Source organism: Xiphophorus maculatus, chromosome 8, assembly GCF_002775205.1.
Source record: "Xiphophorus maculatus strain JP 163 A chromosome 8, X_maculatus-5.0-male, whole genome shotgun sequence".
Lineage (NCBI taxonomy): Eukaryota > Metazoa > Chordata > Actinopteri > Cyprinodontiformes > Poeciliidae > Xiphophorus > Xiphophorus maculatus.
In genome coordinates, this window is record NC_036450.1 from 25,461,081 (window position 1) to 25,478,081 (window position 17,001).

At 39.3% G+C, this 17,001-nt stretch overlaps 2 protein-coding genes across 3 annotated transcripts; one reads left to right on the top strand and one right to left on the bottom strand.

The window, feature by feature from the left end:
• Positions 1 to 2,503: 2,503 nt before the first annotated feature.
• LOC106699858 (homeobox protein pnx-like) lies at positions 2,504 to 3,192 on the bottom strand. The gene has a single exon (XM_014471687.2). The coding sequence runs from the start codon at positions 3,084 to 3,086 to the stop codon at positions 2,619 to 2,621; it is 468 nt and encodes a 155-aa protein (XP_014327173.1). The 5' UTR covers positions 3,087 to 3,192; the 3' UTR covers positions 2,504 to 2,618.
• A 3,642-nt stretch (positions 3,193 to 6,834) lies between these two features.
• Positions 6,835 to 16,817, top strand: ash2l (ASH2 like histone lysine methyltransferase complex subunit). 2 transcript variants are annotated; one of them, XM_005806854.2, is made up of 17 exons: positions 6,835 to 6,934; positions 7,580 to 7,646; positions 8,059 to 8,204; positions 8,282 to 8,370; positions 8,454 to 8,548; positions 9,126 to 9,221; positions 9,369 to 9,464; positions 9,550 to 9,625; positions 10,416 to 10,433; positions 14,112 to 14,211; positions 14,329 to 14,546; positions 14,627 to 14,794; positions 15,562 to 15,755; positions 15,853 to 15,945; positions 16,019 to 16,117; positions 16,194 to 16,253; positions 16,361 to 16,817. In XM_005806854.2, the coding sequence occupies exons 1-17, from the start codon at positions 6,876 to 6,878 to the stop codon at positions 16,466 to 16,468; spliced, it is 1,782 nt and encodes a 593-aa protein (XP_005806911.2). In that variant the 5' UTR covers positions 6,835 to 6,875; the 3' UTR covers positions 16,469 to 16,817. The 2 variants fall into 2 exon arrangements, with proteins under 2 accessions (XP_005806911.2, XP_023193449.1); XM_023337681.1 differs by lacking the exon at positions 10,416 to 10,433.
• Positions 16,818 to 17,001: the final 184 nt, after the last annotated feature.

Sequence of the window (17,001 nt, forward strand, 5' to 3'; positions counted from 1 at the left end):
GATGACTTCTTGGAGGCAGAGTTTCAGAAAGAACGATAGTTTTTAAAGTGGCAGAGGCCCAAATTTAAATCTTTAAATTATGTCAAATTTATTTTAAGTCATACTTTATATATACAGCATTTTATTTTAAATGAAACTGTCAACTTAAGAGCGTCAGCTCACAATTGTGACTTTGCCTAAGAAAATCTTGTTAGCAAAACAAGTCTTTCCCAGAAGCATGATGCGGGTGAAATGTATATATTTTAAACTTTTGAAATTTATATTTAGTAATCACTAATAATCCAGTGCAGAGGTGTTTTTGCATGAAAAGAGAACTCTTCTAAAGTTGGATTCTTCATAAAATTAATAACACAACAGACAGCAGTGTCCTCTTCATGACAACACTGTCTTCAGTCAGACGTTCCTTCAGAACTGCTGTAATACAGACCACTACATGAGATCCTTCCTGTCCATTCCCATTTATAATAAGTTAATGAAAAAATACTACGTCGTTTAATTTCACAAAGCATTAGGAAAGTATTACTGATTAAAACTGAATAATGCAAACTGCTTTCTCTGTGATAAAAGCTCCACATCTGTATAGTGCAGGCTCTTCTTTGATCTCAGTAAACGGATGCTACAAAATTGTACCAGTCATCTAAATCATCAAACAGAAACCTAAAATAAACTCAGGTCTGGACTAATTTTTCAGCTGGACGTCAGAAGTCTTTTTTATCTCTGTTTTTTTTTCCTTCCATCTGGTAATAATTATCTCTAGTGTAGATGGATTATAGGTTGACTCCAGCATCCTCTTCAGGACTGAAAGGTCCCTCAGCACTTTATCTTATGATTATTTTTTACACTGCTGTGTAAGAACTCTTAACTTTTAACTTTTGACTTGTTTTATGTCAAGTCACAAAAACAAGTCATATATTTTACTGGAATTTTTTGATACAGACCAACACAAGGCACATACTGTATTTGTGAGATGAAAGGACTATTGCTGATGTTATTTAAATTTCTGTTCCTTACTAAAAAGTGTTGTACATGCCCCATTTACTTTCTCCATGATGTTTATTCTACAATGGTCTTGAACTTTACTCAGTGAAAAATTAGCTAGCTTCTGAAATGGAAATGGAAATATTGGTTTTAAGGTCACCAGATGGTTCTTTAAAATGCACCAGTGCTTTGTTTCTGTGTCTGTTTTTGCTGGATATGCTGCCGGGTTAAAAATGGCCTGACATCTGAGGAGAGAGTGGGAGACAAATTACATGCAGATGTGCTGCAGAAGGATTGTTACTGTTTGTGATATGTGTGTCAAAAAAGACTTTTTACAAAAAGAGTTTCATTTCATGTTGTTTTTTTTTATTGTACATAAAAAGTAACAAATTCTTCAGTTTGACAAGAATTGAGCATCTCAGTAAAAACTGTGTGTGTGGATCGGAACAAGCAATGCAGTTAAAGTCTTTAAAGTTCACTCTGAACAATATTTTCCGTTTTCCCATGATGCTGACGTTTCATCTTTGCAATAATACATTACTTGATGGGTAAAAACATGGAAATGTTGGCTGGACATTGATGGTTACGTCCATGACCAGCCGCTCGTATAAATGTGTTATCTGTCGCCATCTACTGGTCAGAACTGCAGCTGCAGCACCACTGCAGTGGTCAGGAAAACAAACTTTAACAAAATGTTGAGTTCGACTTTCTTTTTTTGTAATTTTTTTTAATCAACACGACACAAATTGAAATTCATGCTTTTTGTTTAGGAATTTTATTTGAGAAAAACATAAAGTCTCTCGGACCAAAACGACACTAAGTATCAGTTTATTATTAAATTATTCACCAATTTTACTCAACCATTTTTTTCCTAGTCGCTTAAATTGATTTATAGATTAACAACTTTTGAAGTCCAATAAATCATTTTATTTTTAGCTTTACTAACTGTAATAGACATCTGTATGAATGGAGAACCCAAGTAAAACTTTTGGATTTTTTCCCCCTTTTATATTAGCTATAAAAAAACTACATCTGTATTCAAAACAACCAGCTTATTAAGATCCAACATGTGTAGGAGTTGATGAACAGGCAATCCATTTTTATTTTTTTATTTAATTTTATTTTTTTACCACATTTTGAGTAGATTTCTTGTTCATCTTGTTTGCAACGTAAAGAAAAGGCATAAAGTAATTCAAACATTTTCCCATTCTACCGTTTAGCCTCTCTGATCTTTACCATATTTCTGACTTTACAGAATCTGACCTCAAGTGTAAAAAACACCCACAAGAGATTCCACATTGTAATAATTTATTAAACAAACGTGAAACCAAAACAGAAATATTTTATTCCCACAAAAATCTTAAATTATTCTGATACACATTTGAGGGTTTTATTAAGCTTCTCATAACTTCTGCTTAACAAAATATCAACGCAATAAAAAGTTAAATTAAATCAGTTAAAAAAAAACCATTTACTTTTATCAAAAAGTAAAAAATAAAATAGAAAACATATCACATTTCTCCTATTGAAATATTTTCTGGACAGTCACAGTCTGGCAACAAATTCCTCCAAAAGTTGCTGCGGGTTCTGCAGGACTTTTCTGATTCTGGCCCATTTCAAGCTCGAGCTACTATTATGTTTCATGTGTAACAGTATCGGTAGGGCATGAGAGGCAGAGTCGGAACCAGCCGGAACGGGGGGCCTTGCTGGTACAGGGGCCCGCAGGTCAGAGCCGCGCAGATCGCGGGGTGGGCCGGGAACGCTGGGATGAAGCCGCGCTGCTCCCCTTCCTCCTCATTTCCCCGCACAGTCAGGCTCTCCTTCCTCCACTTGGTGCGTCGGTTCTGGAACCAGATCTTGACCTGAGTCTCCGACAGGCGGAGGGCCGCGGCGGTGGTGTGGCGCTCCAGCACCGACAGATAGTGGCTCCTCTGGAAGCTGCACTCCAGAACCCGCAGCTGCTCCGGGGTGAAGGCGGTGCGGATCCGACGACTCTTCACCTTGAGCGGGGGTAATGACTCTCTTTTACCCGCCGTGCGATGCTCCGTCTTTCCATTTTCCTCATTAGGAATCTGATTTTCTAGAGGAGAAAAAAAAATTAAAGCCATCGACAATTTGAAAGATTAAATAAGATTTGATCTGGTTTTCCACCTTCAGCTGATTTCTCCCCAGCCGAGTTTAATTTCCGGGTAAACTTAGTTGGATCCAAGATGTCCTCCACTGAAAATGGTGTTCTTTGGCTCTGTGGTAATTTGACTGTAACGGCCTGCATGTCTGCTTCTGGGGGCTCCTGGGCCCCTCGTGAGTCAACATATATATATAGGGCTCTCTTTCAGATGTGAATTTTATTCTAAGTGACGCCATTCGTCTCACAGGAACGATCGTAACCTTTGCAGACACGCTCCAGCCTTGTGGGACCCCCGTGCTGGCCCTTCGCAATGTAAATGAAGAGGATCCGGAGGGGCCCCTGAGCTTGTTAATTATTGTGTGGCATCTGGTCAAAATGTGCGCTCTTTCATTCCCTCCGTGTTACTTTTTGTACTCGGACTTGTCATTGTTTGCAAATGGGAGACTTTTTACGCGTGAAGGCTCGTTGTGATGCTAATTTATAGACCCGTGGAGGGGAAAGTTGGAACCTTTTCTTCTTTGTGTTCCAGGTTCCACAAGCGCCATTTGTCCGGTTATTGTGTGGCAGCGTGTGTTTGTGGGGGGCAAGGACAATTTTATGACAGTACATCTCATTATTCTAACTTTCTTCCTTGTTGCAAAAGTAATCAAAGTCTGAACGTCTTCCCATTTCTTCATGTTATTGCATTGTATTTTGGATAATACAGTTGAAACAAGAGGTTTGCTTAGACTGAATTAACAGACTTCTTTTGTCACTGTCTGAAGTTAAATCAGACCAAACTTCTCTTGTTTTAATTTATTTAGAGTTACCAAAATTATTCTCTATTTGTTAAATGCCAGAAAAGGAATTGAGAACATTTTAGATATATTTTTAAAAAACTTTCTTTGAAGTTAAGAAGTGCATATTGGGCCGGCTTCAGGGAACTAAACCTTTAAACTATATGACTTGAGTCAAACCTTTAGGGTTTCCTCCTACAAGCTTTTCACAAACGCTTGCTGGAGTTCTGGTCCATTCCTCCTGACAGAACCGGTGGAACTGGGTCAAGTACTGATCTTCTTCTGATCTTGAAGACATCAAAAAATCAATCTCTGACATGTTCTTTGTCTCATTATTGTGGCATTTAGCAAATAGAAATAAGTTTGTGTTTCTAGCCAAGCTAAAAGCTGTACCTGCAGCGACACACTAAAGTTTTGGTCCTATGGGAACTGAAGAGAAATAAATGCATCGCACACTTTTTTGATTTCTGTTAAAACATTGAAAAGCAAGTATTATGTACACATATATAGTGCTTTGTATTGGTACAAAGCACTTACTACAAAGTAATAACTGCTTTGTAGTCTGTCACATAAAATCCCAATTAATCACACAACATTGTAACTGTAGGGTGTGAATACTTCTGTAAGTCCCTATACTCATGTTTTTATATTTAAACTCCCCACTAAGCTTTGAACATCTCCATTACCTTTATAATTAAACCTGACTGCCTCACCTTTTAGCCCACATTACTGCTGATAGTTTCCTAATAACTTTAATGGCTGCAGCTCTCGGCCTTGGGGGCGACGGGGTATAAATTACAGCAGGGTGGAGGAGGTAAGGGTCACTGAGGGGGATCAGGACAGGAGTAAATGCTCCTGAATGTGACAGCTGCCACATCACTCCCAGCTACCGACACCTACAGAGCAGCTGGTATTGTCGGACTGGGACAGGCCGGCCCACCAGGACAATTAGCAGATGTCTACAGTAGGCGTGACCTTCTCTGACCCTGGGCTTTGTCTCTCAGTACAAGAGAGGCAGGGATAGACTCAGAACAACGAGAAGAAATGATTAACAGAAGAAAGTGTTTCACAGTCATGCATTTAGTGCTCCCACTAAATGGATTATGATTTAAATTTTGCGATTGATATATAATATGATATAATTGAGACACCATTTTGAACCTGTGCCACAGAGATTTAAGGCAGTTCTCATAAAATCATTGCATGATATACTGATTAATAAACGTGTGGTTTAATTTACAATGTCACAGCCACATCTTCATCCAGATGTCACAGATGTGTCTTCCCTAGAAGAGGGAAGAAGAGGAGAGCACACCACCATTATCTCCTTAACAATCACTTGAGGGCGTTTAAGACGACACCAGGGGAGGTTTTCAGCATTCCAGTGCTCCTTTGTGCAAACTCTGCTGGCACACTTGCTTTTGTGCTTGTTGTAATCCTACTTGTGAGTGAACAACTCTGCAAAGATGTTAATAACTGAGAGTGGTGTGGGGTGGTCTTACATCCACAAAAAGCCTTGTTTCCTGCTACTCTTTAGTGGAAAGCAATTAAAGGAAGGGGTTAACGAGAGTAACGAGAGAGAACCTTTGTGACGACAAGTTTGTGAAGTAATATTCTGAATTCTGCTCTCTGGGACATGAATTAGGGTTAAGGTCTTATAAGAGTTCACCTGCAAGTAATTGTTACTATTTAGTATAATGGAAACAGTTAATTAATGAGTACAACATTTAACATTCAGTTGGCTTTAAGGATCAGTGGAACTGGATATCATCTGCATAGAAAAGACGACACATCAAAAAACTGCCTGATTATTTTTGCCTTGGGAGATAAAAGAGAATAGGTCCTAAGACTCAGCCCTGTGGTATCCCACATAGGAGGCTCTTGGAGCCAGATGCAGTCTGGGTTGCAAAAACACTTGATGTTCTGCAAGACAGGAGCTATAAAACTCTAGAGCCACACATGATGGACAACATCTCTGAAATACTGTGATCTACAGTGACAAAAATGTGTGTAAGATCCAGGAGAACCATTGTAGTGGCTGCTCCAGAGTCAACTGACACTGTCACTAGACACTTTGAGTAGAGCAGTTTCTGTGGAGTGTTTATGAAAGCCAGACTAAATTTATGTTTTTCTGTATAAAAAAATTAACTGTTCTTCCACTACTTTTTAAAGACGTTTTGGTATAAATGGGATCTTGGAGAAAGGCGTCCAATTTTTAAGCTGTGTAGAATCTGAATAGCTCAACAACTGCGTCCTTAAAAGAACTTTGAGTCCATGTGTGTTAAAAGTGATGTGCCACAAATTCCAAAAATACAGAGCAGGAAGAATCTTTTTAAACAGCACTGCAGGGAGGATGATGAGGAAGATAATTATATCAAGTAAAAGTGAAATGTCACAGTCACTGGATGAAACATCTTCAGAAACTGAGAAAGTGGAGAGTTCATTATGATAGACAAGGACTTCCTCTCACATGATTGATTTTCAGTAGACACAAAAAGACAGTTTTTACTGGTTACCAATGTCACAAAATCTGATAAAAGTAAAGAGTGACACCCTGATGAGCATTTGTGTTCCTTTTCCAATATTAATGAAAAAAGGGAAATAACAGGTGTACCTCAGAACACCGTTTCTATTAAAATGATGTATATTGGGTTAAAAGTTTTTGTTTCAGTGTCAAAACATTATATCTTTATTGTTTTATAACCACAAACTTCAATGTACTTGAGATGATATGTTACATATTGACATAAATTTAAAATAAAAAAAAGTAATTTAATGAAACTAGGATACTATGGGGAAACAAGTCTCTCTTTCCAAATCTGCACGGTTTTGATAATGATTTACAACAAATAAATGTAAGTTTTAGTGCTAATTGTTGACTTCAATTGTTGCAGTTCTCTTTTTAACCTGCTGTGTCGCTATTGCTTTCAGCAAAAACAAAAAGAGGAAGTCGCACTCTCGCGATACTTTTTTGTTTTCATTGATTTCTAAACATGGCGTCTGAATTGCAGGCGGGTGCCGTAGCTGCAGCAGAAAAGGACTTGGCTGTCGGGTATGTGTGCACCTTTTCCGAAAATTACAGAAGTTATCGTAGTAATTCGGCTCACATAGTAAAGTTTCGCAGACATATAGGGCGCGTTTACACGAGGAAGACCGTTAGCAGAGCAGCTAGCTAACAAATGATAGCTGTGCACACCAGCTGCCACGAGCAAAATGAAACAACAAAGCCAATTTTTTAAAAGCACTAAAAGTATCTAGACCTTATTTACTGACGGTTAAATGTCGTTTCGCTTGGCACCAAGCATATGAACTCTGCAAATTAGAGCGTGACAGTTTATATTTGTTCACTTGAACTTCATACTTATTCAAATCATAGCTAACAACGTTCTCTAAACACACCCAAAGCTGACGTTTTAAATCGGTACATTTATAGTTCTAAGTGTTAATCTACCGGAAATCTGCCTGCATAAGGTTCATTTTGCATGTGAATACTAACAGAAGTAGCTTAAATGGTTGCAGAACAGAATGTCTTCAGTTAGAAAGTGAGAATTGCTTTGTTATGGGTGAAAAACAAGACAGTTCTACAGAATATTTAGTGAACTCTCATATTGTTTTTTGCTATAAAAAAAGAAAAAAGAAAAAACATAAAATGCAGAACTAAATGTTTAAATGTTTTCATCTCTCCTCTGCATTTCAGGGATGCCTCCTTTGGGGAACAGCCTCCCAGTATGGATACAGAGTCATCAAGTGGCAAAGAGGGAATGGTAATATTTTCATTTTGGTATTAATATGTTCGAGATTAACATTTACTTTTTTTATTTTCAGTCTCATTTAACATGCCGTTTATCTTAATGCATCTTGTGTAGTTAGAAAGTGTGAGCTCTTAAAGCACAAATGTAAAGTTTGCTGGTGTCTTTATGTAATAAAAGAAACGGCATGTAAATGTAGCTGTCGATAGAGGGTAGTGCCTTCCTTTGAAAGCATTTCACCAGCTGTACAATATTTCAGTACACTACTGCCCATCCTGCTGTTCTAGAACAAGGAACTTAATGGCAAAATTAACATATTCCTGCTTTGGTCAGAAGTGGTATTTAAAGAATGCTTCCCTACCTAACAGTACACACTCTTTATGGGTGATGTTTAGTTTTTATGACTGTGTGGCGGTGTTTTCATCAGGAAGCTGCTGGCGATGGCTCAGAAGCCGCTGATGCTCTGACAGGATCCGGGGATGAGGAGAGCGGGCGGCAGCTCGGGGAGGTGGAGCTGCAGTGCGCTTTGTGCATGAAGTGGTTCACGGCGGAAACGTTTGGCATCGAAACCGCGTATGCTTTGTTCAGAATAGTGATGTCGGCTTCTGTTTGATGCACATGCAGCCGTTAACTGCCTGTCTCCTCCACAGAACATGTCTTCCCTTCATGACCAACTACGTGTTTCACTGCAATGTCTGCCATCACAGCGGCAACACATACTTCCTCAGGAAACAAGCCAGTAGGTATTCTGGGTGCTGACACCCGACTATCGAGCTTCGTTCCTTTTACTATTGTTAATTATTCCACTCTATGTTTTGTTAGACTTGAAGGAAATGTGCCTGACAGCTTTGGCGAATCTCACATGGAGGTCCAGAACACAAGATGAGCATCCTAAGACCATGTTCTCCAAAGATAAGGTGGGAGTCGATCTTTTTAAGGTGCTGGTGACCCTGGCTGGTCATACAACATGAATTACATATACAACTCAAACTCTCACTCTTTTTTTCTAATTACAATTTTGATTATTATGTCAAATATGAAGAGATTCACTAAAACTAGGTCCACATGTTAATTTCAGTTAATTAATTATACAGATTTTAACATGTTAAAACATAAAGGGGTGATATTGTGTAAAATCAACTTTTTTGAGCTATATTATTCCTTCATCAAAAATATACCTGGAGTGTCACTATGATTATTTTATGCATGTTTGAGAAATCTTTTAATCTCCATGTGCAAAACACCTAGTTGGACCTAGCATTGCTAGAGCTTCTGTCTCCCTTCCCCTGTGACACTCCCAGTCAGCTCCTTATAATTATTGCTCTTCACAATCTAAAAATAAAAACGCGCTGCGTGAGCGTTTGGATCCAAATTGGATCTCACAAAAAACAATTTCCTTCTTTACTTTTGAAAATGAATAATTATGGATCACAGTAAGAGTTTCTTGAATTATTTTCTTCAGTCACATTCCTCCATTTATTTATTTCTTTGCAGGACATCATACCATTTATTGATAAGCACTGGGAATGCATGACGACCCGTCAGAGACCGGGGAAGCTCACCTGGCCCAACAACATAGTGAAGACAATGGTAACGTAGAGTGCATCTGGAGACCAGTGGTTGCTTTGAATACACTCGTCCCTCTCCCCATACACAGCAGGTTTCTTTTCATTCTGAGTTCCAGGATACATCATATAAGCATATCATTATTGTTGCCTTGTTTTGTTAAATTTCTAGAGCAAAGAGCGAGATGTGTTCCTTGTGAAAGAACACCCTGACCCCGGCAGTAAGGATCCGGAGGAGGAGTACCCCAAGTTTGGCCTCTTAGATCAGGTAATTACTGCTAAGGATGTAAACATACAGCGTGTTTCAACTCAATCTGAATGTTTTATGAAGGTTTGAGTTCTTTTCTGCGTAGGACCTGGGAAGCATAGGACCCTCATATGACGCTCAGAAACAGACCACTGGAACCCCAGCAGCCGGTGGGCTCAATGGTAAGAGTTAAACAAAGATAAACTGTTGTTTTTTTAAAACTATCCTTTATTAGAAGAAGCATAGTGTTTGAAGATGTTTTTATGTATTCATACATGCCTACAGATGGTTAAACTTGTGCAAATGAAGGCGGCAAATGTTGTTTTTGTTCCACTTTGAGTTGTTCTGTCTTGTTGCTGTTTAGATCTTCAGGACAGACATTCATACCAGACCTGAATGGAATCACTATCTTGGTTCTTAGATTGGAGTGCAGATACTATTTATTGACAATCACATACAACAGAAGAAACAAACTAGCACATCCTACTAAACCACTCATTGAAGAAACTACCGATTTCTTCGAAATGAGTAGCTTTCAAGAATGTTAGAAGCAAAGTAATAAACCAACCCAGAAGTTTATATTATGCTCAGGAAATACTGAGTTGTTACATCTATACAAGGATTTGCTGTTGCTTATTAAATTTAAAGAATAACCAGCTATCATCTAAACTGCTTGCTGACAATATGTAATATGCATATGTGGAAGTATTTGACTACTGGTCTTATATTTATGCTAAAATCACATGTGCAAAAAGAAATACTATTCTTTGTTATCTTTATTTTCACGCATTTCTACGCATTTACTTAAAACTGACAATAATTGATTGCTTTTAGGAGTTTTGATTTTGTTCACAAACACCAAAATGAATCAGGTTACTTGTTAAAAACAAACAAACAAAAAAAAAAGCCAAGCCTGAATGAAGGCAGTATCCAGAGATGATGACCGGAGTGTTTGTGTGCATTTTCTTCCAGGTGGATCTTCTTTCTCAGGTGAATATGTTACATTTTGACACCTGGAGCTTCTCAGTGTGTTTGTGTGTCTTGTAATCTGCTGGACAGAAGTTGGCCCTGAGGTTTTAGTCGTCCCCCCCCCCCCCGCCCGACTCCTCTCCTCCAGCACAACCCTTCCAACCCCCTTACTCTGCTAACTCAAACCAAAACATGATTCCTAATAAGCATCTTGTGGACAACTTCATCCATGTGCTGATGTAACCACCCTGTCTGCTTTTTTATTTTTTTTGCATCGGCTCTGTGCAGCAACCCACAAACCACTGAACATACAGTGCCTTGCATAAGTATTCATACCACATTTTTCATGAACAAATTGCAATGTTTTATTGGGATTTTCTGTGACAGACCAACACAAACTAGTACATAATTATGCGGAAGCACAAATGATTTATGGTTCTATTTTATTTATTTTTTCACAAATTCAAATATGAACGTTTTGAATTTACCCTTACGAACCATAAGATATTTAGTTTGTGATTTTTCCACCAGCCTTGTAATGGATACAGGGAACAAGTGGAAGAAGGTGCAACTTTCTGTTTATGGAAGTATTAATGGAAATTATAGTTTATTGATGGATTTTATAGTTTATTCATTAATGAGAGCCAAAAGGAATGTCAAAAGAAGTCCACAAGGTGAAGGGCGGTAATAAAAAGAAAAGTACAACTAATAATAGTGTTGTTTTGTGGAGAATTGAGTGCAACTTCTATAGAGAAATCTGTTTGGATACGTATCTGAGCCAAGAGTGGTGGGATTGTGATGTGATGCTCTTCATTTTCATAATTATGTTTTTTGTTTTCAGCTATTTTTTTTATGTCTGCTGGTGCAGAATTATGTTCCATGTCTCACATCTCGCAACGCCTGATGCGTTTCAGATTTAGTTCCACATACGGAAGTGGCTCGAGTATTTTTGGGGTGAGAAGATTGGAATTGGGTCGTTGTGATGTGAAAATGTCAAACACGGGTCGTGATAAACTTGACTCAAAAGAAATGCATCAAAGTGTGGTTCTCCATAGTATCATATTCAGACTTAATGGTTCTGAATACAAATTCATCCAGTCACATTTTTCATGTTTTTATTGGTTAAAAAAATATATATAATCAAAATCATGTATTTTTTTCCCACAATGGACCTCTTTGTGTTGACCTGTCACATAAAACCCCAATAAAAATAATACATATTGGTGGTTATGTGACAAAATCAAAAAAGGTTTCAGGGGTATGGCTACTTTTGCAATTCTCCGTAGGTTCCACATGTCTGGCTTGCTGCTTACAGGCTCTGACTTCCTTTAGAAGCTTCCTGTGTGAAATGACAGTTTGCCTCCAGGATGAAGTCTACCTGAGAGCAGAGTGCCATTTTTTTGTTGCTGTTGGCCTTCCCTTATGCTAATTAGCCTCATCCTCCTCCCTCTTTTTATACTGAGGTAAAAAAAAAAGCTCACTTTTTCCTCCTTGAATGAGTCATTTTCCTCAAATAGTTCTCTGGGTTGGAGGACTTTACATGTTATGGTTAGTAATGATATCCTTATTATGGTTCCATTTATGTTTATATCTATTTTATCTAGTTTGTGTAGTTGTTGCTGATTCTCATATTTTATTAGTTTAAGCACTTTTAAGTAGAGATGCACCGATCTGATAATGATGTCTATATCTATCCAGATATTGAAAAAATTCCATTGGTGACGATGTTCCCAATCCCAAAGGGCAGATTTATTCTATTCTGTACTTTGTGCAAGTCAAGCTTTTTCATTTATTTTACATTATATTTAGAATTCCTAACTGTACATTCTGAACTATTTGAAAGGTTTGTTAAAGTTTATTTTTAACAGGTTTGATCAAGGTAGTCAAACCATTGTTTCTGTCAGTTTCAGTTTCCTTCTCATTTACTTCACATCGACTGTTCTACTCCTAATCACACTGACTGAACAAATTAAAGATGATTTTCCATGTTTGACCAGGCTTGTGACGCTATGGGTATATTTAAGTGAGCTGTACTGGTGCAGAGTTATAAAATACATTTGCAATTCAGTACATTTATGTCTGTTAAAAAAATTGTTTTAGGTCAATTAAGCAGCACTGTTCTTCTGTATCAGATCGGAATCAGCCGATACAAAGCCTCAGATATCGGTATCGGAAGTGGAAAAAAGTGTGTCATTGCATTTGTACTTTCAAATATTCTGAAAATCGAAACAGTAGGCCACCAGAAACTCCCCAGAAAGTTAGGTGACATTAATTCCTGCTGTTTTGTGCCTGCTCTTTCACCCATGTTGGCCAAATAACCTGCTTTCCCTTTGTGCTCATGTGTTCACCGGCAGTCTGACGTATTCACCTCATGTTGTTTCACTACAAACCGTTTTTCAGACGATTCGACTTTGTGTGTTATGTCTGACCTACACAGAGCAGGTCAGACTGCTGCTGGTTGAGCGATCACTATTATTATTCCAGAAACACTCAGACTGTGGTCTGAGGTCTGTTTGCAGCTGATGTATTCTGACATAACAACGAGGAGCTGGGCGTCCTTGGACATCAGCTAAGAATGATCACTGATGACTGATGGCAAAGAGTTATAAACAATGGCAAATATTCTTCTATTCCAGATGTAAACAAGACACAAAATCTATGTATTTTAGTTTTATGACGACAATTGAAGTGGTAGACATTGTTTCACACCGATGCAACAAATAGTAAGAAAGTAATATTATTTAGAAAATTGATGGATAATTACAAGTTTCAAAAAGAAAAATTGGACTGACACTACCAATGTGTCTTTTATTGCTCTTATAGATTGTATTTAAAAGCATTTGATTAAAAAAAAAATTCTTTCATCAGCTTTGGGTTTTTATTTGAGATCAAGTTTAACTTGCACAAACAATAAAAAAAAAAGTCCTATTTTTACATGGATGTCCATAGGTCTACGCTTCAAAAACGTAATCATAAGGCTATTCTATTTATTAAAGGTAATTAAGTTGATAATAAATAAATAGTAAATAATTCTTGGAGATGTGGATAAAAGCTCCCAGTATAAATGTGGAACTAAAATGGCTCCAAGTAGTCCCTCCAGTTCTTCTGTGGAGATTCATTCAAAAATCAAAAGCTCCCTGCATTTTTCACACAAATTTGAGTTCAGTGCAAATTTTTCTGCAAAATTAATGAATAACATTTGGTTTAAGTGACAAACTCTCACCTGTAGGTGGCAGTGTTTCTTACTTCTATAACCCTGCTGCCTCAGCCTTATTTTAGGTCAAGTTTTAGTCTGATCGGTACTGCAAATAAGAAAAGTCTAGCTATTTAAGTTTTTTAAAGAATAAAAATGTTTGTGTCCAGTCTGTCTGTGTATTTTTTTTCTCATCTTTTTTAGGTAGATTTTGGAAGTGGTTTAATGAGTAAACGATATAGTGAAATCTCTTGCAAATATTTCTAAAGTAGTGCCACAAAATCAATGGTTTTGATTGCAAACCCCCCCCCCAAAAAACAATTGCAAAATCCTGAAGGGACTAATTAATGGAGGCTTAAATAGAGCAGCCACTGCTTCAACCTGTTTGTGTGTTCTGTGGTCCCCTGTCAACTGAGTGTATGCTGCCCTTGCTGCTGACTGCTCATGCACTTCTTTGCGTGCATCTTTTTTTGGTTTCACTTTTTAACTTTCTTGTGGCTTTAAAGGTGCTCTGGCCCCTGGCCCTGGAAAAGGAAGGGGGGCCAAACGTAAACAGCAGCAGCAGCAGGAGGGAACGGCTACAGGAGCGGCAAAGAGAACCAGGAGGTATGACGTGCAAATACCAACTCGGGACAAATTGAGTGAGAACGTGATGAAGCTTTGAACCGGATAAAAGCGTCTTCCTCACGGCTTGTTCCTCATGTGTGACCCTTTGTTACGCAGTGACCCGTTGTTCTCAGCCCAGAGGCTGCCCCCTCATGGTTACCCACTGGAGCACCCATTCAACAAGGATGGCTATCGCTACATCCTGGCAGAGCCAGACCCTCATGCTCCGGACCCCGAGAAACTGGAGCTGGACTGCTGGGCTGGAAAACCCATTCCTGGTGATCTGTACCGGGCCTGTCTGTATGAGAGGGTGCTGCTGGCCTTACATGACAGAGGTACAACAATGTCACCAGTCTTTCCAACGCTCAGATCTGTTCATGAATCATGACCCAACGTTTCACCTGGTGTGTCGCAGCGCCTCAGCTGAAGATCTCAGACGACCGGCTGACGGTGACGGGGGAGAAGGGCTACTCCATGGTCCGGGCTTCACACGGCGTGAGGAAAGGAGCCTGGTACTTTGAGGTGACAGTGGATGACATGCCCCCAGAGACGGCAGCTAGACTGGGCTGGTCCCAACCGCTTGGTCAGTATTCCCTCACATACTGTAAACATTATACCATGTAGTAGCCTGGTAAAAACCAGCATCTTGTGGTATGCTTTGCTTCATACAAATGGTCTAGACCAGGGATGTTCAACTCCAGACCTCAAGGGCCAGTATCCTGCAGCTTTTAGATGTGTTAGTGGTCCAGCGGACCTGAATCAAATGGCTGAATTACCTCCTGAGTAAGCAGTCAAGTTCTGCTAATACCTGATAATTTTACTCAGGTGTCTTGAAGCAAAGACACATTTAGAAGTTGCAGGACACTGTCCCTGGTCTAAACCATTGGCTCTTGAGACGTGACGGCTTGCTGGAGGTGTGGATTGAATCTGAGTTTACCCAGTCGCTGATGTTTGGCCGTGATGTATGTAATGTGCCAGCTCAATTAAACTTACTGTAAATTGCGTTTGCTGTAAGCAACTCCATAGGGAGTAGGGACATTGCATCTTTGCCAACAATAAAATGTCTTATGCACTCCTTTTGCTCTGACTTTAATTGCTCAATACCTGGTTGTCAACTCAGACTGAATGGCCCCTTGTGTTTGCGGATTGATCCGTTGACTTTCTAATCAGAGAAATTGAACTCAGTGAGTGAATTTCTGGATAGAGCACTGAAGGGAGATTGGTAACAAGCAGAACTGCATAGAAAGGCAATGGCCAGTCTCACCATGTAGAGTATGGAGCATGTTCCTTTTGTCTGGAGATTCAGAAGAGATCGAACTCATGAACTCATTTTTCATGCTCAAATTTCAGGCAACCTTCAGGCTCCTCTGGGTTATGACAAGTTCAGTTATTCTTGGCGGAGTAAGAAGGGGACTCGCTTTCACCAGTCGATAGGGAAGCATTACTCCTCAAGCTACGGTCAGGGGGACACACTGGGCTTCTTCATAGAGCTGCCTGATGAAACGGAGACAGCAAAGGCTCTTCCAGACACATACAAGGACAAGGTAAGCACCTGATACATAAAACTCAACTCACAATGGTTGTCGATTGGTTCATATCAGCTGCTTTGATTGGCGGTTGATTTCATGACTCTCTCTCCAGGCGCTTATTAAATTCAAGAGCTACCTGTACTTTGAGGAGAAGGACTATGTGGACAAAGCGGAGAAAAGCCTGAAGTCGGTGAATCCCAGCAGGGTGAGGAGATTCTCCTTTGAGCGAATAAAGTTAGAGAAGTTGCCGGTGTTGACTCTGGAATGTTGTATTTCAGATGTTGTTCTATAAAAATGGCGTTAACCAAGGAGTTGCCTTTGAGAACCTCTTTGAAGGCATCTACTTTCCTGCAATCTCCTTGTATAAGAGCTGTACGGTCAGTACAGGATCAGGACACAAATTTCTGTCTTTAAACAACCAGATGAGTAAATTTGACTTTCTCTTCTTCACAGGTTTCTGTCAACTTTGGGCCTCAATTCAAATACCCACCTAAGGACATTAAATACCAACCGGTGAGAGCTTTTTACTTCTGTACTTACTACTTTTTACCAATCTGTTCTAACTAACTCCACAGCAGCTGATTGCTCATGTTGGAATGTATTTCCTTTCACTCTCTCAGATGAGTGACATGGGTTGGGGTGCAGTGATCGAGCACACGCTGGCAGACATGCTGTACCACGTTGAGACAGAGGTGGACGGACGCCGCAGCCCGCCATGGGAGGGATAAATGTAGACCAGTTCATAAGCCGTTCCACCATCAGACATCTAAACAATGCTAAACAGAGCGTAGGTAAAGTTCCCCTCTTTAGATCCATGAGCTACAACCTCAGTAGTGATTATTAAGACTTGATGGCATAATTCCCAGATGTGCCATCCGAATAAACTGATCGTTGGTGCTCTGGCTTCAGAGAACTCACATCATCACAGTGCAGCCTGATCTGCCATATGTTCCACACAACAGTCAATCCTTTTACAGTCCTTCTGAGAAGAGAGTCTGGTCCTTAATCCATAGCGTTTTCTGTGTTTTTGTTATTTACTGTTTTATACTTTGGATTAAAAAATAAATGTGTCTTTAATGAAAAAAAATCATTTGTGTGAACTGTCTTGATTTGAAGGATAATTCAGTGCAGATCGGTGCTGAGAAGTGTGGCCAACACGAACAGAACGGCTTGGTTGACTGTCTCTGCTAACAGTCAGACTACTGAAACTGTTCATTCTAAACAGTGCAGAGAATTGATGTCACCTTTCCACAACTTATCG